Raw genomic sequence first — 25,704 nt, forward strand, 5'->3', positions numbered from 1 at the left:
CAGGAAGGAAGACTTGATCTATTAAATATCGTCTTATTACAGAGCCACTGTAATCAAGGCACAAAGACACACAAACAAATCGATGTGCTCAAACGGCTCAGAAACAAACCACACATATAAGCACACTTTATTTATGACAAAGACGGCGCTGCAAAGCAGTGGGGGAAGAGTCATCTCTTTAATAAATCATGCTGTACGAGTTTGGGATCATAATGGAAATAAAACCCAAACAGGACCCCTTGCTTCATATAACACACAAAATTAAAGTCTAGGCAGATTGTAGATCTAAACGAGAATGGTAAAGAAAGACAGTTTCTAAAAGAAAACAGAGAAGAATATCCTCATATGAGAGAAGGAATATCAGGGCAATTTCTTAAAATACACAAAAACAGTAACCAGGAATGAAAAATAGTGATCTAGTAGATATACTAGCCATACCAAAATGGCTAAAGTGAAAAACATGGGAAGCATTAAGCACTGCCTAGGATATCTTACAACTATGCACGAGGGGTCTCATTTCATTGATCCATATTTTCCATCTTTTCTCCCTTAGCTGGTTTGATGGATGTATATTTGTCTTTCATAGGAAAAGATGTAGCATTATCTACAACTAAAGCTGAAGATCAATATATGCAGAAATTCCACTTCTACTTACATATGCAACAGACAAACTTACTAAGGTTTGAACACAAGAATGTTCATAGCAGAATTATTTATCAAAACCAAACACTGGATATAATCCAAATGTCTACTGACCAAAAAAATGGATGAAACAGTTGTGCTCTGTTCATTCATCAGAATACTATCCAGCAATAAAACAATGAAAATAAACAAAATATAGTCACATGCAAGAACACTGATAAATCTCACAAAAGTAGCCAAACACAGAATACATACTCCATGATGACTGAATTCATATAAAATTCAAAACACAGGCAAAACTAAACCACAGTGTTTAGGGATTTGAACTTAGGTTGTACAACCATAATGGAATGCAAGTAAGTAATTCCGTTACAAGTTAAGACAGTAATTACCTCTGGAAGAGGAAGGTACACTGATTGGGAGGGAGCATGCGGCGGCTTTTGCGGCGGCTTCCCGAGTGCTGGCAATGTTGTTTCTTATCCCAGGATGGAGTTACAAGGGTGTCTGGTTTGTAAAACTCACTGAGCTGCATATTCATGTCTGGGCACTTTTCTGTGTGCATTTCACAAATACACAAGTATAAAAAGCTATCTAATTAAAACTCTTGCAGAACAATATAAACTATTATGAAATGAGCATAAAGGTTTGATGAGAGGAAAGGGAAATAAGAGGGGTGACCACATGGGGGTGGAAATAATGGGTTGCAGTAGCAAAGAGAGTCGGGGGAGCTTATGCTCCATAACGAGAAGCCAACACAGAGTGCCCAAGACTAAAGACCAGACACGCCATTTAAGGATATCAGAGGAGGCGCAAACGATCGGCTAAGAGGACTTGCTCTAGGAAAGAGGAAAACTGCAGATGTGAAGTTGGAGGCCTGTTCATCTAACTTACAGAACGATCACTGACTCTCTAAAACCTTAAAAAAAAAAAAATCCTACAAAGTCACCATTACAAGCAGAAACTTCAGGGTCCCATCTCTTGCTCACTTTTTCACTGCTACCACATTCTATGAGAGAACAGCATTAACCTTTAACCTAAACGAAATTTCTCTAAGCAGAACTGATTCTTCCCCCTACTCACCAACTCTGATTAGCTCACTTGTGAGTCTTAAAATGAATATAAAAGAAAATAAAGGAAGAAAAACTCAATCTTTCTTCTAACCCATAATAAAAAATAAAGCTACAGACAAAAGTTAAAGTATATAATGATTAAATAAAAAGAGGAAGAATTTCCACTGTGGATTGTAATGCATGAGCTACCGGCAAATGACAGAAGAATAGCTATAGTAGGGAAATATGAATGTAAACGTTTGTAATGTAGTTAAAAAAATAGGTGTATAACTTATAGACTCAAGACACACACAATTAAGGCACTAGCACTGTCAAGTTAAGGTGCCCCTAATGCATAAAAATTAGGCCAAAGACAGTACAATAAAATTATGTGAAATACGCTCATTTATCAATTTCTAAATAAATCTGATTTATTTTTAACTGACATCTTAATTATCCATATTTACATCTGGAATATAACAACTTTTCTTTCTTTAACAATCTGAGACAAACAAAATGTTATGATTATACATTAGCTAAGCCTCCTCAGTTTCTAGAGCTGAAATGTCATGTCAATTACTTATATTAGATTTAATTTTACCTTGTTTAATCTGTCCTTGCACAATAAGACTGGAAGTTGCAGGGGAACCCCTTGCCTTAGAAAGGTCTGGGGTGCTTGGTCTAGGTGGCCTTTAAAAAGAAGAAGAAAATACATGTATATATACAGACTCATAGTTTCATAATTCCAGAGCCATTTAAAATATTAAGCTTCCTAGTTCCAAATGAATTGCAATAGAAACACATACAGAACCTTTTCAGTTTGCTGTACCAAAAAGATAGGGTTTTGTTTTGTTTTTTGCTTTGTACCTATTAACATTTTCCATTTCAGATTTTAATACAGAAATTAAGTAAAACTTTTATATCTACAGTTTATGCTTTAAACTAGTTTAAGAAATATTTAATCTACTGACAGATAAATATGATAATTAGCCCTTCATTTTTCAATATTATTATGCTGATATTTCAGCCCACTCTGTATCATTGGTCCAAATGAATTTATGGAACAATATAATATATTGAGTTCCATAATTACCATATGTAAAATAGTCAGCCAATGGGAATTTGCTATATGACTCAGGGAACTCAAACCAGGGCTCTGTAACCACCTAGAGAGGTGGGGTGGGGAGAGAGAGGGGAGGGAGGTTCAGGAGGGAGGGGACATGTGTGTACCCATGGCTGATTCATGCTGATGCTTGGCAGAAACCAACACAACACTGTAAAGCAACTATCCTTCAATTTAAAATAAATCAATTAAAATACATACAAATTTCAAATAATTCAGCCCTAAAGTCTGAAAAAGGCAATAAGGCATTAAGAAATCTTGGTCTCCATGGCCACCTGTTCCCTTTCGAATTCTGGTTCTACCACTTACTACTTGTGTGACCTTGGACAAGTTACTTCTCCTCCATGTCTCAGCTCTATCATCTGAAAACAAAAGGATAATAAAAGTACCCACCTTATAGGGTTAAGAGCATTAAGGAAATAATATTTGTAAAGTGCTTACAACAGAGCCAGACACTAGGGAAGGGCCACTTTAGTAGTTGTTAAATTAAAAAAAAAAATTCTAACTGTGGTCAACTCTCAAAAAGTATAATAAAACCAGAGTTTAAAAAGTTGTCTTCGTGACTTCTAGAAAATAAGAAATACTAATTCAGGCTAAGTATTCTAGAAATATTAAAAGAATACTCTTCCGCATTTAAAAACGTTGTTTTCTGTTTTCCCATTGAGAAATTCTGACTATACTTCTCACAAAATGTCTGAAACCAATCACTGAACACTTACCATTCATTACACATGGGTCACAATAAAGAGAAGCATTTTAACCAAATGTACATCTTGAATTAAATGTCAGTGCCAACTACAGGAAGATATAATCCAAGATTATATTTACTGAAGAGCTAGTCTATAAGTTATTTGTTAAAGCTGAACTCTGACCTACTCTTTCATTCCAGTATTTTTTTAAGATAGCTACTAAGTATGTCTGAGTACAGATAAAACTGTACAATTTGATTATATTTTAAGCCATGCGTGTTGTAGTTAAAATATAAAGGGGAAACACTGAGATGACACAACATTGCCAAGGCATGTAGAGTCCCCCCTCACTGCGAAAAAGGTAATAAGACGTGATAAAAAGAAAACAGGCTTCTTTTTTTCCTGTATCACAAGGATAAAAATCAAGCTATCAAGGTCACACCTGGTAGGGCCCTTCTTCATATGATCACCAATAAAAGTTGCATTGGTCATACTCATCAAGGTATTTGCCAAAGATATGACAGACAGGAGATGCTGCGTGGTGACGGCCCGGGACAAGCCGTAGGTCCCCTTCCCAACGCCCTCGGTGGCCACCAGCTTCCTTCCCACTTCGGCTTTCCCGCGGGACAGTTTACAAGCCGCCTGGTTATAGCCGGGAAGCATCAGGGACATGTGACCTCCTCGGGATAAGAGGCCAAACGACACTGTGCAGTGGGGTTTCAGCATCCCCAGGCGGTCGAGACACACTTCGTCCAGGACCTCGTTCAAACCCCAGGCGTGGAGGCAGGACATGAACAACTTCGCGGTGTCCATCGTCAGGTTGTACTCCAGCAGGGTCAGCGGCTTGGACTTGCTGGCCCGATACTCCGGGTCGCTGTCCTCCCGCCTCTGCCGCACCGCCTCTTCGTCCTCGTCTTCGTCGTCCAGGAGGTGCTCCTTTATGTTCTCTTTGATGGTTTCCTTCACTTGTTGGAAGAGGACTGCTGCTCGTTTTCCGGTTAGAAAAGAGCCCCCTTTGTCTGAACTGCCAGATGCTTTCTGCAGATTCTCTGGGGAAATAAGCGTCGTGTTCGGCCTAGAGGCTTCTTCAGTCAAGAGCTGAATAATCAGCGCTTCCACATCAAAGAAGAGCACGTGAATGTCCGGGTCTGTTAGGTTTGTCTTTATTGCTTGAACCATCAGGGAGTTATGAGAATATTTAGGTAAATTTCCCTGCAACAGACATTTCGAAAAGATGGTTACAATTCAAAGTATTTCATGTCATGCCTTCATTAATGAACAATACATAGTTGAAGGAATTTAGATGCTTATTAAGCTGTTTTTTTTAGGTACCTATATCATTAAAAGGAACAAGGCAGCTTTGTCAATCAGCAGCACATAAAAGATATGAACTTAAAATTAGAAGAAGGCCAAGCTGAAATAATTATAGAATTGTCAGTGTTTTTAAAAGAAATGAAATTGTATTATTGAAGTAGGGAGTCTTTCTACTCATCGAGCAGGTTAAAAATTGTTTCAATAACTTGAATGCAAATTCTACATCTGAGAATAAGCTACTACTGTTCCACCTGAAAGAATAATCCATTCATCACAACTAGTCATCTTTTTAGTCGCTGCACCAAATTCCTTTTTTTCTTTACCTTCAATCTCTCCTTGTTCGTAGATTCTTTTCCCTCAATAGAGAACATGTTCAAGCCTACTTGCATTCTTCAAAAGTGCTATTGTTTGACCATGTTCCTTCTTCTATTGCTTTCCCAGTCTACTGCCCCTTTTAGCCAAATGTAAGGAAAGTAGAAGATTAATCCAATGGAAACTCTTTGGGCCCTCTCCTCATTAATCTCTTTGCATATCTCTGACTGCATTCATTATTTCTGACATTGTTGATTTTGCTAAGAGAAAGAGAAAGTATAAAAAGAGATTCCCAGAGAATATCTTCTTGCTGAAACTTCTAATTCTGACCACTCAGTTAGATGCCCTGAAAACTCATTCTTCCTCCCACAATAGAACTATCACCTATTTGTAATGGCTCTCTAATTTCCATCACCAGCCAGACCAGCTCCTGAAGGAGTTTCAACCCTGTATTTCCCATTGCTTTTACCTGGATGTCCCAGAGAACCTTGTATTTAATATGTCCTAACCTCCACCCTCCCACTAAACCTGCTGCTCCTCCCAAGTCACGGGTTAAGAATCATTCTCCTCTGTCACCACCATCACTACCGCCACGTCCAGACCCTTCTTTTCTCTCTTCCAAAATGGATTCACCACCCTTTGTCTCTCCTCGCTCCCATCCAATCTCTGCCGAGCCACAACACTTCCTTCTGAAAAGCAAATCTAATCATGTCAGTCTCCTGCCAAAAAACTGCCCCATTATCATGGGTTATTAAGAGAAATGAAAAATACAAAATTAAAAAAACTAAATCAAAATATAGGTGAATATATCTGATCTCAAGATGAGAAAGGACTTGCCACACAGACCTAAATTTCAAATTCACTACTAGAAAAATGGAAAGCAAGTAAGATATAGGAATAAAAATGCACCACAAATAAGACTGATAAAGTTACAATCTATATAAAAACACGAGTGCCAAAATAAAAGGGAAAGATATCATAAAGGTCAAGGACAATTCACAATAAAAGAGACAAATAGTCAAGGAATATAAGGGAAAACTGACCCGAACTAGCTGTTGAGGAAATAACAGTTAAAAAACCACAAGATATCATTTATAAAATTAACAAACGGTAAACACACACAAAAAATTGCTTAGCCAGGAGTACAATGAAAGTCAAATCCACACACTGAAGGCAGGACTTTCAATAGCAGCCCTTTCAGAAGAGTAGGGGTGTATGAGCCGTTAACACTGTTTGACCAGTACATTTATTTCTAGAACTCTATCCTAAATAGTCAGAAATACAAAGATTTATGCGCAAAGATATTTGGTGAAACAGTGCCCATTACTTTAGATGGAAAACAACCTAAATAATCTAATGCTAAGGAAATAAATAATTTAAGCTAATCCTACAATAAACACTGTAAATGAAGACAAATCATGCTTCCTTGGCACATTTAACCACATGGCAAACGCCCGTGTTCCAATTTTAAGTGAGATAAGATTACACATGAGAACACACGTACACACACACACGCTATACAACAGAGTTAAAACTCTGATTTCATTTCTTTAATGCCCAAGCATGTATCTGAGCATGGTGAGAAACACTGGAAAGACATACATGAAAATGTTCCTATTACTTTTTGTGATGCAATCGTATCAGATCTACATTTTCTTACTATTTCTGTGTATTTCTTACATGGTCTATAATCAACATGCATTTTCATAAAAAAAAATACAGTTCTTGGATAAAATGCTAAATCCTTAAGTACAACATCCAAGGTCCATTACAACTCGATGTCAAGTACCTTCCCGCTTTGACAGGTTCCAGCGCCATAGCCACACTCCCTCACCCACTAGCCCCCTTCTTTCTTTACCCAAAATACTCTTCTTGGCTCCACTCCAATCCCTTCTCTTCCATCAAGATCCTAATTCTCCCAGGGAAAGTTACAGTGAACCCAGTTCCCATAACATTTTTTATACACATCACAAGCCTGTACGCCTTGGCTGTATTTATATGATTAGCTATTTTATGTATTTACATGTTCCTGTTCTCTATAGGAACTATGTCTTACTCATCATGTGCAATCCCACGCCTATCGGAGTACCTGGCAAAATAAACAAACAACATTATAAAAATCTTTGTAAAACTATTTTAAGTTGCTAATCAATTCTTCTACCACAACATTACACTAACTCCCTTTATATGCTCTCTCTTCTATCTCAGTCCTCCTCCCACCTGACTACGTTCCTTTCCTGCTTAAGAGGCTTCAACAGCATTTTATAACCCAGGGATAAAATCTTTGCAAAGCAAAAACTTCTTTGCAAAGCACAAAACAGCCTCCAAAATAGATGGCCACCTACTCCTCCAATTTCATCTCTAACTGCTGCTGCTGCTAAGTCACTTCAGTCATGTCCGACTCTGTGTGACCCCATAGATGGCAGCCCACCAGGCTCCCCCATCCCTGGGATTCTCCAGGCAAGAACACTGGAGTGGGTTGCCATTTCCTTCTCCAATGCATGAAAGTGAAAAGTGAAAGTGAAGTCGCTCAGTCGTGTCCGACTCTTCGTGACCCCATGGACTGCAGCCTACCAGGCTCCTCCACCCATGGGATTTTCCAGGCAAGAGTACTACTGGAGTGGGGTGCCATTGCCTTCTCCTTATCTCTAACTACAACCCTACAATCTTCCACTGAAACCAAATTAAGCCACCTGTGCCTTCCAGAACCACGCCGCCAAGGCATTTGTGCCTCTGCGTGGCTCATGCCAGGTCGGCACCCTTTTCTCATTCTCACTGCTGCCACTCAAGCCATACTTCTCCTCACCCTTCAAGAAGCAGCTCAAGTGGCTGTTCTTTCAAAACTTATTTCCAGAATTATCACTAATTCTGCTTTGTATAAACCTCTGCTCTGAACTGAACACATGGTGTTTAAAGAAAGGTAGAAAATAAAGGAAGGTAGAAAATAAATATCATTTCCATACTATAGCTTAAGAACCTAAGGTGCATAAGTAGTATGATAAATTTCCACTACACAAAATATGAAGTAAAAAAAAAAAGACTTTCTGAATTCCATCCCGGTATTTCATTCATTTATGCCGCATTCATCTATGTTCGTGCAAGGCACTAAGGATACAAAGATAAATAAGATGATTTTCTAGCTATGGAACCCAAAACTATCAAATAATGACATGACTATGCAGTAAGAATGGTGTTACAGATAAAGGACATTGGAAGGTATGATAAGAAAAACAAAGTACTGAGTCCACCTCGGGTGTCAGGGGCTCCTCACCAAAGGGCTAACTGGAGCTATGGAAGGGCAGAAGAGTGAGAGGGAGAGAGGCAGGAGACAGCACAGGGTGGGCGTTGGTGTCGGTGACCAAGGGAAAGAGCGCAAGGCGCGGCTCGCTGAGAGCACAGAGGCCCACACCGAGGCTTCGGAACGTTCTCGAGCACACTCAGGAGCCACTAACGCAGTGCTTCCCGGAGAACATCAGGGATGCTTGCTACAGTACGGGTTCTGGGGCTGGGTATCACACCCAAATCCATGTCTCTTGGAATGGATCAGAATCTGCCTAATGAAAACCCGAGATGACTTTCTACAGTAAAGCACAAGAAAAAGAGAAAGAGAAAGTGAAGTCGCTCAGTCGTGTCTGACTCTTTGCGACCCCATGGATGGTAGCCCATCAGGCTCCTCCACCCATGGGATTCTCCAGGCAAGAGGACTGGAGTGCGGTTGCTACCTCCTTCTCCAGGGGATCTTCCCGATCCAGGGATCAAGAGTGGGTCTCCCACACTGAAGGCAGACACTTTGCTATGTGAGCCACCAGGGAAGCCCGAACTATGGGAACTACTACCTAAAGACTTTAAGAAGGGGAGTAACATGATCGAATTTAGTTATAACTATTCCTCTACCAGCAATGCTGGCTGAAAAGAATAGATCCAGGTCACGAATACAAGCTTGAAGGAAACAGAAGCCACCCAGATGAGCGGAGACAGAAGCATGCAATCGCACCAGGAATTGGGCTGGGGTGACTGTCTACTGCCTTATTTCTCGCACCACTTTCATATTTGCTTTTTCAAACACTGACTGCGTAACGTCAAACACTGTGCTTAAGGTTGTGCACCTCTGACACTAATTGGACTGAGTGAGACATTAAATTACATACTTATAGTAAAAACATTATACCTAAATATCACTAGTATCAAAGATGTTAACAATGAGAGCTAACACATACTGAGCTGATGCTATAACCTGGGCGCTGTGCTGGGCGTTAGGGCCGGTTATGTCACAACAAAATGTATTTTATATCAATATTAGGTAGACAGATGTGGCACGAGGTTTGAGGGAATAACAACATTAGGTAAAACACAGTGCTTTAGTAAATACTGTCTTTCCAGTTAAAAAATCTACAAAACTATTTTAGGAGAAAGAGAAACCATTACTACCAAAGAGTAAATAAAAACAAAAACAAAAAACCAAGCATGCTCGCTAATTCTTGAAGCAGCAAGAGCTGCCAGAATGATACAAGGTCATCCTTGAAGCTCCCTCCTCTGATGCCAACCACACGCACCCCTCTCAGCACCTGGGATCTGCCCAGGTGCCGCCTCTCTCTGGGAGGTGTGCCAGCAGACAGCCTGTGTGCTCGGACAGCTGAGAGGTTATCTGGGATCTGGCACGCTGGTATCTGGGCCTGATTGTGTGCGACTCCTCTCATCAACCTCTCGGTCCTACTGATTGTATCATTGTGGCAAAAACTGTATCTAATGGCAACACACAGCCATAAAAAGAAAGGGAACAATGAAAGCAGATGAGAACAGAGGGAGACAGCAGGAAAGGAGAGCAGACAAAGGCTCTAGCCCGCATCCTGCAGATGAACTACAACTTCTAACATCACCAAGTCCCGCGTATGACCTGTAACGTCTGACCACGGATTTCACTGACTAGCAAAGGCTTATTACAACAAAATACGGACACAAGTGAAGTTGTGAGGGTAAGATTTTAGCCACATGTACACATTACTATCCCTCATGGCTCAAGCGGTAAAGAATCTGCCTGCAGTGCAGGGGACCCAGGTTCGATTCCTGGGTCGGGAAGAGCCCCTGGAAAAGGAAATGGCAACCCACTCCAGTATTCTTGCCTGGAGAATCCCATGGACAGAGGAGGCTGGCAGGCTACAGTCCACAGATTGCAAGAGTTGGACACAACTTGGTGACTAAAGCACCACCACCACACAGTGCTATATTTAAAATAGGCAACCGGCAAGGACTTACTATATAGCACAGAGAACTCAGCTCAACGTTGCCTCGCAGCCTGGTGCCTCACAGCCTGGATGAGACTGGAGTTTGGGGGAGAATGGATACATGTGTATCTGTGGCTGAATCCCTTTGCTGTTCACCTGAAACTATCTCAACATTGTTAATTGGCTATAGTCTAATAAAAAATAAAAAATTTCTTAAAAAGAAAAATTAGCTACATGCATGAAGATGGCAGAGTTGATCACTGGCATGTCTGATATCCAGTATACTACAATAAGATTAACTAAAGAAAAATAAACAAAAACATCTACCAAACTCCAAGGACCTCTTGGCTCAACCATAAGATACACAGCGTACAGAGCCAAGTAACTCCTTCAATCATCTTATATTCTTAACAGTTTCAAGAACAGGCCACCTGATCCTGGAAATGCTTTAACAGGACTGTTAGTACGTTTGCTCTGTCACCTTTATTAAAGAACGTTTGAAATGTGTGCTCACAAACTCATTTTTGCATCATCATGGAGGAAGATTAAATTCAATTCAGCAAATATTTGCAGAATGCCCATTTTCTACAATATGCTTGAGAGAAAAAAAAAAAGCCTCTGTGCTTAAGGCAATCATGTTAAAACTTACTTGAAAAAGGGCAACAGAAAAGCTAAATCATGTGGAATATGCAAATGAAATGGTCTTGGTAAGTAAAACCCGACGGTAAATGCAACTCACATACACACTTACGAAGCTAGTTAGACAGACATATTTGATATTTTACTGTAAGTTCTTTGTCTTCTGTACATGGGAAAATACAGATTTAGTCATTTCAGATAAACAAGGAACTCGACTTAAAATATTACCGAAATGCAAAAATAAGAAAAAATTGTTGGGTTGCCTAGTCATCACTGACAGTGAACCTGTGGCAATCACATGAGAGCAGCGACTAAAATTGAGTCTTAAGTGAAAACCCAAGCCAAGTGACAGAACTGTGATCACGGGATCAACCTGTCTTCAACCTCAGGGATTCTTCAGCACACGCACAGCATAAAGCAGCAGCCCCCAGCAACAGCGACAGACGAAAAACCAAACCAGTCATCTTACAATCTGCAGAGAAGGAAATGTTATTATCCTTTCTACAGCATTTACTGTTATTATAGATTTGAATATATGCCAGGTTAAGTCATGTCTGCTGAAACACCTGATAACTTTGTCCCCTAAAACCGATGACATATTGATACTTCAGCCTTATTTCATCTTATCCAATGACTGAGAGACAATTGGAACACTGGCAATAATTTTACTCTTGTACCATTTACTTCAGTGGTCCCAATTTAAAAGCTTACTTATTTCTGAACTGTCTTTTAATGTCATGATTTTGGGGACAATTTTTAAAGTTACCTGGTAAAATAGTTTATTGTTTTTCCTGAAAGGGTCCTAAGTTTAACCTATAATTACAATATCAAACAGTTCAGATTTCTACCTAAACATTAATTTGATTTATGAAGTTAGCACTAAACATCAGCTGATTCTGATGATAAAGTGGAAAAAAGAAAAATGGATGGTTTTTTTTTTTAATTTTGAATCTCCTCTGAAACCAGAGATGAAGGATACTAATAAGACTAGGAAATGTTATTTAACACATACATACACACAAGCCTCTACAAATACTGAGTTCTAAAATAGAATATAAGAAAGATATATACTTAAAAATATTAATATATTTTATAAAATAACTATGTAGATATCATTTATAATGTATGCTCTAAATAATTTTTAGGAACTAAGTATAGAGTACTAGCTTATTATTTAAGAATAAATTTGTAAGAAAAATGAATAAATAATTTTATTCTTGATTATGGATAGAATATTTTATTGTATAAGGACCTTTAAAAGAACTTATGAGAGGGGCGTGTCAGGGGCGGGGCTTATCAGAGAGAGGGGAGTACTCCCCCCACCTCCTGTGTCCCCAGAACATGTGCAGACGATACTCCTGCCGTGTTGTGAGGCTCGCGAGGTCCGACCTCGCGTCGCCTCGCTTCACCTCGTCTCCTCACCGCGCTTCGCGTCGACGCCTGGCTTCGCCGCACAGGACGAATCATGCCGCGCATGCCCCTGCTCTGCGTCTTTCCCCGCCGCCGTTGTGACCCTGCTGCTCCTGCTGCCTGGCCTGCGCACGGCCCACTCGGAGCCTCCGCGCCAGCGCCCGGTGTCGACCGTCGAGGTGGCTATTGCCCTCGTGGTGTTCTTCACCGCCTTCTTAACCCCACGTGGGTACGTGCTGAGCAACCTGGACCAGTTCAGAAGAGAGTAGTGCAAGAAGATGTGGAGCAGCTGTTAACGTCCAGCAACTTTCAGAAAACGCTGTGGCCTCTTTAAATGAGTAAAAGTGCTTAGTTGAGTTGATGGTGCAACCATTGTGGGTGTTCACTTTCCTGACCATATGCTTATGGTAAATATTTTGCCCTTTTTTAGTATGGTGCATTAGAGAAGAGGGTGCCGTCATTTAAAAATGTTAAATAAAACTGAGACACTTGTTTATGCTTGCAAAAAAAAAAAAAAGAACTTATGAAATCTGATGCATAATGTTGAATACAAAAGTTTCAACAAATAAAAACACGATGATGTTTTAATGTACTTTTAAAACATTCTAAAATTCAGTAAAGAGGAAAATGCCACCATCTGCTATTTTAAAAAGTAGGGTTTTAATGTCAATGATTTTAAGGACTGGGGAAAGGGAGGAAAGGCAGGGAATAAGGAAGACAAGAAGGGAAGAAGGAAACACAAAAAATTAACGACCAAGAAAATGTGTTAAGACTGAGATGGAGATTTGGTGCCCTCTGCTGTCGCATTGCTGTTACTGCACACTAACAGTTAGGAAAACAGTAAGATGAGCTTTCCCTCAGAGAATCCTGTTTTAAGTTGGAGTTAGACAATATACCTACTCTAAATATTTGACTTTGGATAGAATGGGATTTTGTGACTAGGTATGAATTACAAGATACTCATTCAGTTCAGTTAGGTTCAGTTGCTCAGTCGTGTCCGACTCTTTGCGACCCCATGAATCGCAGCATGCCATCACCAACTCCCAGAGTTCACCCAAACTCATGTCCATCAAGTCGGTGATGCCATCCAGCCATCTCATCCTCTGTCGTCCCTTTCTCCTCCTGCCCCTGATCCCTCCCAGCATCAGAGTCTTTTCCACTGAGTCAACTCTTTGCATGAGGTGGCCAAAGTACTGGAGCTTCAGCTGTAGCATCAGTCCTTCCAAAGAACACCCAGGACTGATCTCCTTTAGAATGGACTGAGTCTTCTCCAACACCATAGTTCAAAAGCATCAATTCTTCAGCGCTCAGCTTTCTTCACAGTCCAACTCTCGCATCCATACATGACCACTGGAAAAACCATAGCCTTGACTAGACGGACCTTTGTTGGCAAAGTAATGTCTCTGCTTTTTAATATGCTATCTAGCATTAGATGATGTTATTTCACTTCCTTTCATGTATTTTCATTAACAAGTATATTAATAAGCATAAACCAAAAAGAGGTATTTTAGTTATTAAAGTGTTAAGGTTTTATGTATGTGTGTGTGTGTGTGTGTGTGTCTGTGTGTGCACGCACACATGCGCACTCCGTGATGTTGGACTCTGTGACCCCCATGGACCACAGCCTGTCAGGCTCCTCTGTCCATGGGATTCTCCAGGCAAGAACACTGGAGTGGGTTGCCATTTCCTCCTCCAGGGAATCTTCCTGACCCAGGGGTCAAACTGGAGTCTCCTGCATTAGCAGGTGGATTCTTTTACCACTGAGCCACCTGGGATGCACCAAGGTTTTATACTGTACTATAATTTATTTCATATGACATAAATAAAATGTAAATTACAAGTTAATTATGTGTTAAATAAAAACACTTTTTATAAAGAAACTGTTTTCTAAAGATATGTCTACAGGCCAGGTCTTACTGGATAATATTGGAATAACAGTAACAGCCAAATGCATTAACATATTAAGATATTCCTAGATCAATATGCTCACTTTCCACAACACTAGCACAAGCGGAATGACTTGCGACTCTTCCCAAAGGGCGAAGGGACTGAGTAACAAGACCTGGAGCCCCGGAGGCGGGGGCCCTACTCCTCCCGCTTCTCCATTAGACATATCTTCACATGAACCACTCGATACCTCCAGCATTACTTCTTCCATCTCCCAAATAAAAGAAAGACTACTTACTTCAGAGAGCTGGTGTCAACAGCTAACAGATAAAAAACAGCAGTGTTTCTCTTGCTAGATAATAAAATCCAGCTTATTTTATTTAATATTGCAAATAAATATGTTAAAGACACATGTGAAAAGTTTAAATCACTAAAGGAAAGAAATTGTGTTTTAAGGAAAGAAACTGTGTTTGAAGGGCTTCTATTTTGTATACAAAACTCAACATATTTGTGAAAGAATGGAAATACAATGAGATTCTGGGTGACTGACGTGTAAGAGAAAGATAGGACTAAATGCTAACGAAATGAAAAGGAAAAAAAAGAAAACCTCTCCAATTGCTCCTGGGTCACTTGGCGAGGAATCTGATTTCAGAAAGACTTACACACGTCGACTCTCGTGCCTGTGGTCAGCCATGTCCAGCTTTTTGCAACCCCGTGGACTATAGCCTATAAGGTTCCTCTGTTCATAGGATTCTACAGGCAAGAACACCAGAGTGGGTTGCCATGCCTCCTCCAGGGCATCTTCCCGAGGCAGGGATCGAACCTGCGTCTCCTGCATCGGCAGTCGGATTTTTTACCACGGTGCCACCTGGGCGTCTACCCTCTCCTCCCACCACCGGTCTCAGCACACACTGCGCTCTCTGGCCTGATCACTGTCCTGCCCACATCTGCACGCGCCACTTTCTATGCCTGGGATGTTCCTGCCCACGCTTCTTCCAGATGTCAACCCCCCAGGCAAGCGCCCCTTCAGAAAAGCCTTCCCAGCAACCCTGCAGGGCGGCTGGTCTCCTTGGTCTCTGTTGCACCCGGCTCCCACGGGCTAGACGAAAGCTCAGCCCAGGGAATGGCCCAGTGCCCCCCACACTGGAGCAGGAACTCCTCGGGCCCGGGGTCTGTGGGGTGCAGGCAAGACTAACACACTTTCCACTGATTTTGCCTGGGGCCCTCTCAGCGTCCCCGCTCAATACTGGCCGAATGAATGCAATCAATCAATCAATCAGGAGTATCAAACAAGTGTGCGCTGAATACCTACTGAGATCAATGTTTGCAAACACATTGCTCATTTAACTTCATTACATTACACCACCACCACACGGACACACACACACACACACACACACACACACACTTTAAAGCTAAAAACAAACGGAAGCTAAGAGGTTAGTCAGTCACACTGGTTTCACAGCTTGTCAGTAGTCAGGATGGGGCAGGAAGTTCAGGCCCTCCTGTATCTACTTGACCTTTGATTCTAGGCATCAAGAGGTTTGCAGTGTCCCTTCTGCAGAGACTCGGGAGATGGAGATGAGGGAAAAGGTGAACCCACCCGACATTAATCAACCTTCAAGTAGTGGCTTGCTCACTGTAACGCAGCGAGCACTGCTGGGCGCTGGAAACACGAGAAAAAGCAAATGGTCCTTTGAGGAGCTTAGATAGCGGTGGATCTCAGCCAGGGGCGGTTCCCCCCCACAGCCCCAAAGGACACTGGCACCGTCTGCAGACATCTTCGGGAGTCACAGCTGGAGAGGGTGCTGGTGGCGTGCGGTGGGCGGAGGCCGGGGGCGCCAAGAAACACGCTGCACTGCACAGGGCGGTCCCGAGAAGAGAGCACTACACGCCCAGACGCCAGCGGCGCTAACGTGAGGAAGGCCCGACAGAGGCGCAGCGCGTAAGCGAGCGCATCTCCTGCTTCCCTGTACCGGCGCAGGGGAGCGAGCACCAGGCCAGACACACAAACCAAGCGCCAGAGCGTCTGAGAAGGCTCAGCTGACTGCCAGACTCGGCGGCATCGCCTGAAAACCTCCAGGAGCTTGGCGGAAGTAGTGGTCGTCAAACCGAGGCTCCTGAGATGAGGGGCAGCAGCCGGGCGCGGGCCTTGGGGCAGGGTGGGTGATGGAACAAGGCCGCTCCACACGCTGCGGAGAGTGGAGACAGCTGACCCCCGAAAAACTCGGAAGCTGGGGCGTCCAACCATCTGAGCAGTCAAAGCTCCGCGTGTAATTTACAGTCAGCCCTCTATAACCACGGTTCCCCTTATCCACAAATTCCACCGCTCCTGGACTGGAGTGCTGTGGTGTCTACCGTTAAAAAAAGGTTCCAAGTGTACCCACACAGCTCAAACCCCTGTTGTTAAGGGTCAACTGTACTACATTTACTGAAATATAGGTGAAAAGATTGGGAGCCAGTTTACATCAGACTGTGAAACCTAGCATCCTGCTTTATGACCGTGAATCCTCTCCTTTGTCTTTCTCCCACCCCTTCCTCTAAACCCATCCACTCCCAGAGAAAGGGTGACTTTCACCAAGGCTGATCGCTGCTAGGGGACTGAGGTGTGACTGTGATTAAGAAAAACAGGTGTCTTGACACAAACTAAGAAGAGAGAGATGTGTGGAAGAAGAATGGACAGATCTCTGAACGTACAGGGATCCTTCCAGACCACCGCGATCAAGCGAGTGACATTGCAATAAAGTGGGTCACGTGAACCGTTTAGTTTCCTGGTGCACAGGCATGTTATGTTTAAACCACACTGTAAGCATAACAGCATTATGCCTAAAAACTGTACCTACCAAATTAAAAACACCTTACTGCTGAACAAAATCGAAAAAACAAACAAACCAAAAACCTGTTAACCACCACCTGAGCCCTCGGGAAGTCGTCATCTATTTGACGGTGGAGGATCCGCCTCGATGCCCAAGGTCACTGACCTTACCAAGGTGGTGGCTGCTGGAGCTGGGGTGACTGTGACGATGTTTTAAAATAAGACAACGATGCAGTTTGCTGCGTCGATGGACTCTTCCTCTCATTAACGATCCCTCTCTAGCAGGTAACACTGTTTGACAGCATTTTACCCACAGAACTTCTTTCAAAATTGGGAGGCGATCTCCAGACTCTGCTGCTGCTTTATGAACCTAGCAGATGTCACAGTTTAAATCCTTTGTGGTCATTTCAGAAATCTTCCAACATCTTCACCAGCAGCAGATTTCACCTGCAGAAACCACTCCTCATCCACGCAAGTTACATCACAAGGAGGCAGCAGCCCGCCCACATCTTCAGGCTCCGTTTCCAACTCTCGCTCTGCTGCCATTTCCACCACATCTGCAGTTCCTTCCTCCACTGAAGTCTAGAACCCCTCAAAGGCATCCTTGAGGGTTGGAGTAGACTTCTTCCAAGCTCCTATGAAGGTTGATATTTTGAGCTCTTCTCGTGAATCACAAACGTCCTATGGCCATCTAGAAAGCGAAGTCTTTTCAGAGGTTTTCAATCTACTCTGCCCAGATCCATCAGAGGAAGCCCCAAACATGCCAAATATAACAGCTACAGCCTCACAAAATGCATTTCTTAAATAAGAAGACTTACAAGTTGCAATCACCCCCTTGGTCCATGAGCTGCAGAATGGGTGTGGTGTTAACAGGCATGAAACAATGTGACTCCCATTGTGCATCTCCAGCAGTGCTCTTAGGCAGCCGCCAGGCACCCTGCCAACCAGCAGTCGGATTTTGGAAGGCATCTTTTACTCTGGGCAACAGTCTCAGGTTGTCTCAGTTGCTGTTGTTCAGCCGCTCATTCGTGTCCGACTCTCTGCGACCCCATGGGCTGCAGCAGGCCAGGCTTCCCTTTCCTTCACCATCTCTCGGAGCCTGCTCAAACTCACGTCCATTGAGTCAGCGATGCCATCCAGCCGTCTCATCCTCTGTCGTCCTTTCTCCTCCTGCCTTCAATCTTTCCCAGCATCAGGGTCTTTTCCAATGAGTCAGCTCTTCACATCAGGTGGCCAAACTACCATCTCAAATGCTGGGCTTGAAACTACTCAGTAAACCGTGCTGTAAATGGCTGTGCTTTGTTGTTCCACTCACAGAGCACAGGCAGAGGAGATTCTCCGTGTTTCTTAAGGGCTCTAGGGTTTTCAGAATGATAAATAGCACTGGCTTCCACTCCAAGTCACTGGCTGCATTGGCCCCCATCAAGAGAGGCAGTCTGTCTTTTCGCACTTTTGTAGCCAGGCCCTACGTTCTTCTCTCCAGCTATGAAAGTCCTAGGTGGCATCTTCCTCCAGGAGGCTGTTTCGTCTGTGCTGGAAATCCACGGGTCACTGTAGCCACCTTCCCTAGAGATCGGGGCTGGGTCTCCGGGCAAGTTCTGCACCTTCTCCATCAGCACGTGCACTTTCATGTCACAGAGATGGCGTCTTCCCTTAAAACTCAGTTTCAGAAAATGAAGTTTTCCTCCCCCAGGTCAAAGCCAACTGCCTTCCCTCTGCCTTCTTTCCATCCCACGTGGAACCCAGCGTCATGGGCTGTCTCCTCCGGATCCTGATCATGAACCTGCCTCTCTCCCCTGGCTCTGTACCCTTAATCCGCACTCGAACCTGTTTCCAAGACTGTATTCCCCTCTGGCTATCCTCTTTCTCCTCCTTTTCTCCTGCAAACTTTTCAAAAGTGTTCTGCGCTTGCTATGTCTATTTCCACACTTCCCATTCAGTCCTTGAAGTGAACTTACAGTCGCTCAGTCGTGTCCAACTCTGTACGACCCCGTGGACTGTAGCCCTCCAGGCTCCTCTGTCCATGGGATTCTCCAGGCCAGAATACTGGAGTGGGGAGCCATTCCCTTCTCCAGGGGATCTTCCTGACCCAGGAATCGAACCAGGGTCTGCCACATTACAGGCAGATTCTTTACCGCCTGAGCCACCAGGGAAGCCCATTCACTCCTGAACCCACCACAGTCCAGCTTCTGGCCCACACATCCTGAGAGAACAGTCTGGAAAAGAACACTAGTGACCTCACGGACACACACGTTCAGTCCTTCTACGGTCATCACTGCCTGCGTTTGGCACAGTTGATCGCTCCGCCCTTCCGGCAACGCCCGACTCCCTGTCTGCCAGTCCGCATTCCTCCGGGTTCTCCTCTCACCCCTGCTCTCCACGTTTCCTCCCCTCCCCTTCGGGTCGAGATCTTGAGTCTCTCTCAGCCCATCTGCTCTCTCTGAGGGACCTCGGCCGCTCCGCGGTGGGCCCAGGCGATTCCTCCGCCTGGATACCCGCCACCACACCCCTCCCTCAAGTTCTCCCCAGCCCGCATCACACACAAAGCGACTCTGCGTCAGCCCCGCAAAAGCTGACCCCAGATTCTCCCTCACTCCGGGCAGAGCCACGTCTAGTCAGTCAACCAGCCAGAAAGCTGAGTTAACCCCCCTCGCCCACTCTGCCTAACAAACCACGTGTGCTGTGCTCAGTCACTCAGTCCTGTCCGACTCTGCGACCCCATGGACTGCAGCCCGCCAGGCTCCTCTGTCCATGGAATCCTCCAGGCAGGAATACTGGAGTGGGTTGCCATGCCCTCCTCAAGGGGATCTTTCCAACCTAGGGATCGAGCCCAGGTCTCCCACATTGCAGGCGGATTCTTTACCAGCTGAGCCCCCAGGGAAGCCCAAGAATACGGAAGGGGGTAGCCGTTGCCTTCTCCAGGGGATCTTCCTGACCCAGGAATTGAACTGGGGTCTCCTGCATTTGCGTGTGGATTGTTTACCAGCCGAGCCACCAGGGAAGCCCAACAGATTACTAGGTCCTGCCGAACACAGCTCACAAACCACCCTTCAATTCGTACTCTCCCCCATGTGTCCCCAGATCTGATGGCCATACTGGCTTTCACAAAAAGTTCTTTTTGAGGGAAGGATTCTAACGCCACTTCTTGTTTAAGTTTGAAAGCTACTGAGGTGAGAGAGAATGCTTTAGGGCTTGCCAGGTACACAACGGATGGCTCGCTTCCCCCCACCGCCCATGTGTCTTTGGTTGGCCCCCGGCTCCACTGAGCACACGGGTCAGTCCCCACTCCCCTCCCTGCACCTGCCACCTGCTACTCCCAGAACACACACCACCCACCCACACCCCCCACCTGACGATACTCCACTCATTCAACACCCCCTCCTCCAAGAAGCCAGTCCTGATCACATCAGTCTAGGCCAGGTATCTGTAATACTTTCTGGGTCTCCTCAGCCATCTCACTGCTGCTGCTGCATCGCTTCAGTCGTGTCCGGATCTGTGAGACCCCATAGACGGCAGCCCACCAGGCTCCCCCAACCCTGGGATTCCCCAGGCAAGAACACTGGAGTGGGTTGCCATTTCCTTCTCCAATGCATGAAAGTGAAAAGTGAAAGTGAAGTCGCTCAGTCGTGTCCGACTTTTATCGACCCCATGGACTGCAGCCTACCAGGCTCCTCTGTCCATGGGATTTTCCAGGCAAGAGTACTGGAGTGGGGTGCCATCGCCTTCTCCGTTCCTGACCTAGACCTATTCAATTATTTTCTAACAGAGGATACAAAAGTCAAGAACTTTGAAAATATGTTGTATGGTCTAATAAAGAGCAGATTTCCCAATCATATCAGACGGGAAGAAATTATTTCTTACCCAAAGAACTAACGTATTGATTTTTAGTCATGAGTCTTTACACTTCTATCAAATTACTTCAAAACACCTTTGTCATTGTTTAGTCACTCAGTTGCATCTGACTCTTTTCGACCTCATGGACTGTAGCCCGCCAGGCTTTTCTGTCCATGGGATTTCCCAGGCAAGAATACAGGAGTGAGTTGCCATTTCCTTCTCCAGGGGATCTTCCCAACCCAGGGATCGAACCTGGGTCTCTTGTATTGCAGGCAGACTCTCTAACACTGAGCCATGAGGGAAGCCCAAATAGAAAGTATGTGTCCTTTAAATTTAAAACCACATTGGTATCTTACCAGTGTGATCCAGAAAAAATATATTCACATATATGCTTCATCTAGTTCAAATAATACACAGGTAAGATTTTAAATGTTTAATATGATTTGTCTTTAACTAATTCATCTCACTGAATTTTATACTTAACCTCAAGAATATAGAGACTGAAGGGGATTCTGGGAAGATCACAGCAGTGACGCCAGCATAGTTACTGGGTTTTTCCAAATCCCCCCATAAAAACGGACAGAGAAACTAGATGGCATAACTGAAGCTCACTGAGAACATTTTCAACAGAACTAAGTGATGAAGTACACCCATAAATTCCAAAATTCAAGTGGATGGGAAAGGCCACCAACAGCTACAAAGTCCACCTGGTGTCAGGCATGCTGTAGGAAGGAGGGAAGATGGAAGCAGGAATGTATTTGAGAGCTCTGCCATGAAAACTCTGTAAGAGCCAACAGATATGCATCTGAAAAATAAATCTGGAAAGAGCAGCTAAACCTGGGAGGGCCTCACCTACCTCAACAGCAAGTAAACACGAGAGTCCACAGTTGTGAGAAATGTGAGGCCGGTACATCAGAGTCCTGAGGCCCTTACAACACTGATGCCTCAGGGCTCCCTTCTAGGAAAGGATGCCCTGGTAATGAGAAAGTGCTAAGAACGTAATCAAAATGGACAGGTAATTTAAAAAAAAAAAAAAAAGTAAGGCGAAGAACAGTGCCGGAAACAGTCAGAAAGCAAGTCACCATCTTACTGAACCACGTGAAACAACAGAAGGAGTCCTGTGAAGCTAAAAATGCTGCCTGAGTTAATCATTAAAAAAATCTAGGAAAAAATATCCCACAAAGTAATATTCCAAAAAGTACTGAGATCAAATTATTGCAGGCCAAGAGAGAATCAGATCAGGACTTCCCTGGTGGTCCAGTGGCTAGGGTTCCATGCTACCACTGCAGGGGGCTTGTGTTTGATCCCTGGTGAGGGAACTAAGATCGTGCATAATAAAATAAAGCTACTATTAGAGAGAGACAATAAGGGCAAGAAAACAGACATGTTTAAGAAGCAGACTGAAATGAATGTGCTATTTCAAAACAAGCTAGAGAACATTTTTAAAATGATACTCACTATGAAAGAACACCACAAATAAGAATTAGAAAAATCAGAAATGAAATGACTGAACTCAAGAAAGAATTAAAACTAAAACATCACTTTGACAAAGAAACCTAAACAGAAAGAAACACGAGAATAAATAAACACAACTGATCATGCCTAAGAGAAGCAGACGGTGGAAGGTAAAAACACATTAAGAATCAAAAGGAAAGGGTTCTCCTTTGTGGGAGGTAAGCTTTTGGTCGGCACACCTAAAAGGAGATGTGGGGTGGGAAGGAAATTGTCTACATAAAGGGGGAACGGAACAGATCAATACATTGAAAATACTGGGTGAGGTTTCTCACAGGTGAGAAGAGAGTTATAATATGCCAAGAGGGGAGCCCAGAACAAACACTGTGGTATGTGCTTAGAACTGGAGGTAATGGGGTTAGTCCAAGGCACTTCATATATTCAGGAAGACAGAAATACTTAATACATTTGTTTAAGTCACTGTATATGCCTTGTAAACATACTGTCCAGCTCTGTCTTCTGAGAGGGACTGGACGCAACGTCGTCGCAGGAGCCAGGAGCATCGAGATTCGGTTTCTAATTGTTAATTACCCTCCATTAAGGGGCATCACTGGTCACACAGGCACTTAATAAACCCTTCTTCTCCTACAGTGAGACATTCACTCCCTTTACCTAGGTCTCCCTAACTTTATTTATTAACAATTAAACAGTAATGAGTGTAATTTAAAAATTTTATTTTAATAACCACTTAGAAGAACCCAAAGCTGAACTCATATATAATAAATATACAATTAACATATTCATATTTTCTCTTAAGATATTCATTAAAGTTTGGGGACAGAATGTTAAGCAAGTTTAATTGATTCTCCAAAGGTCAGACATATCATAAGAATTTTTCTAAGGCTGAAAACACTTCACCAGAAAGGCCTGGTATCTGTACATAATGTCATTTGACTTGTCCCTGTCTGTACCGGACAAGTGCCCTTTTCACAATGAATCATAAAGTCAATTCGATCGGTACAAATTTTTTTTTTTTTTTACAGAATGAATTCTGCAAGCGAAAGACACAGAGTATGTTCACAGTAGGTTATATTTGACTTCTAAATCCCATTCTATCGCCTAGTTACCCAGAATACAAAGCTACTGACCTTTGCAAATATAACCCATTCATTTTTTCAGGGTTTTGACTAATTAGACAACAGAGAGAGAAATGCAAGGTAAAAGATAAATCATTCTGGCCACTTTTCAATTTCTTCAACTTCATTCTTTTTCAACATAAATAGGGTGATTCTGATTGATACAATGCCTAAGATGTGAAAATTGAAAGTGAAGTCGCTCGGTCGTGTCTGACCCTTTGCAACCCCACAGGCTGTAGCCTACCTTGCTCCTCCATCCATGAGATTTTCCAGGCAAGGGTACTGGAGGGGGGTGCCAATTCCTTCTCCAGCCTAAGATACAAGGAGGCCCAATAAAAAGCCACACAGAGTAGGCCTATGAAATGAATTCCATGGCCACGAGGTTTCCAGCTTCACTGATAAAATCCCACTGGCCCAAGGCATCCGTCAAGATTGCCTCACCAAGAACCAGTGTCTGACAAATGCTTTATGGGAAAACTTGTCAAAAAGATCACCAGATATGCCCAGACATGCTTCTTGACATATTCATTTATGCATTCCTCAAATATCACTACATGCCAGTTACGACCCTCCCATTTATTTATATCATACAAGTCCTCTAACTCCTAACCCACAGAGCATCTGTTCTGAGTTGAATGATGGATTAAAAAAAAAGACGACTCTCCCCTCAAAGGATTATTACCACTTCCTTTTTTTCTTTTTTTTTTTTTTTTAACAAATATGATTCTTCTTCCACTGAAAATGCTGCTGCTGAAAATAACCTGTTATATTCACCTCCCTCTTTTCATCATTACAGATTGTAAGGGAAGAGTTTTTAATAAGGGTGAACCCAACTCTGTTCTCGGCAGCATGTCCTCTTCCACAGCCCCACCGATAGCTCCCTCCACCAGCAAAAGGGTCAGTGAGCTCCCAAAGCATAAACTCTGCTCTTAACCCTGCAACCACCAATGGAGCTAACTCTACTCTCTTACTCTAACAGCAAACTTCTTCCACGCACTATACCTCCACTTGATCTCATGGTCATTCCTAACTCATTGTATCCTGACTTCTGACCCAATTATTTCTACCAAAACAGCTATTAATGATGAGCAATGACTTTATTAATTATTAACTCCATATGTTCTTTTTTATTCCCCAGTCCTGGTGTTATTTTGTTTCTCTAATACACTGTCAACCTTTACTTCCTTTACAAGAATTTGCTTTCAATTACATGTATAACCTAGATCCCTAGAGGTTACTTGTCCAAGGTCATCAACAGGCAGGAAGTTACAGAGATGCAACTGGAACACAGATACATCTGTCATCAGAACTTGGCCTCTAAACCACTCCTCTGTTCTGCTTTTCAAAAATGAAGCAAAGGTCATTCAACGGGGGAACTATATCCACAACCTTGATAGAATAATGCCATCTTCAGATGCAAGGGTCAGCAAACTATGACCTAGGGCCAAATTCAGCCCACTGTCTATTTCTGTTAATTTTATTGGGAGCCAGTCACATTCATCCATTTACATAGGGTCTATACCTCTTGGGGTTTCCCTGGTGGCTAAGATGGTAAAAGATTTGCCTGCAGTGCAGGGGACTCAGGTTCGATTCCTGAGTCAAGAAGACCCCCGGGAGATGGGAATGGTTACCCACTCCAGTATTCTTGTCTGGAGAATCCCATGGACAGAGGAGCCTGGTGGGCTACAGTTCATAGGGTCTCAAAGAGTCAGACACAACTGAGCAACTAAGCACACAGGCATAGCTCCTTTAACACCACTATTATGGCAGAGTTGAATCACCGTGACACAAGTGATATGAACCACAAAGCCTAATTTTGTTTTCACTCTATAACCCTTTACAGAAAAAAATCTGCCAATCTATGTTCTATCCAAATGTCCTTTAGGTTCATCATTTCAAAATTTGAGGATAATAATGAAAGCATCAGGCTCTTTTCTAAGAGCTCAGTTATTCACATCAGGTGGCCAAAGTATTGGAGTTTCAGCTTCAGCATCAGTCCTTCCAATGAACATTCAGGACTGATCTCCTTTAGAATGGACTGGTTGGATCTCCTTGCAGACCAAGGGACTCTCAAGAGTCTTCTCCAACACCACTGAAAGCATCAGTTCTTCAGTGCTCAGCTTTCTTTAGAGTCCAACTCTCACATCTAAACATGACTACTGGAAAAACCATAGCTTTGA

The 25,704-nt window shown here is 43.2% G+C and overlaps 2 protein-coding genes across 3 annotated transcripts in view; one reads left to right on the forward strand and one right to left on the reverse strand.

Moving 5' to 3' along the window:
• Positions 1 to 25,704, reverse strand: part of WDR7 (WD repeat domain 7) — a 357,442-nt gene that overhangs the window by 250,668 nt on the left and 81,070 nt on the right. For both annotated transcript variants that reach the window (XM_040264319.1, XM_040264320.1), the window contains exons 15-16: positions 3,946 to 4,715; positions 2,293 to 2,381 (exon numbers count right to left, since the gene is read on the reverse strand). In XM_040264319.1, the coding sequence (XP_040120253.1) occupies positions 2,293 to 2,381; positions 3,946 to 4,715 (859 nt within the window). The remainder of the gene's footprint in view (positions 1 to 2,292; positions 2,382 to 3,945; positions 4,716 to 25,704) is intronic.
• Positions 12,456 to 12,893, forward strand: LOC120880903 (cytochrome c oxidase subunit 8C, mitochondrial). The gene is given in 2 exon segments (XM_040264322.1): positions 12,456 to 12,496; positions 12,498 to 12,893. Coding segments are annotated over 2 exon segments (213 nt in total). The 3' UTR covers positions 12,670 to 12,893.

This window comes from Oryx dammah, unplaced genomic scaffold (genome assembly GCF_014754425.2).
Source record: "Oryx dammah isolate SB20612 unplaced genomic scaffold, SCBI_Odam_1.1 HiC_scaffold_22, whole genome shotgun sequence".
In the NCBI taxonomy this organism is placed as follows: Eukaryota; Metazoa; Chordata; class Mammalia; order Artiodactyla; family Bovidae; genus Oryx; species Oryx dammah.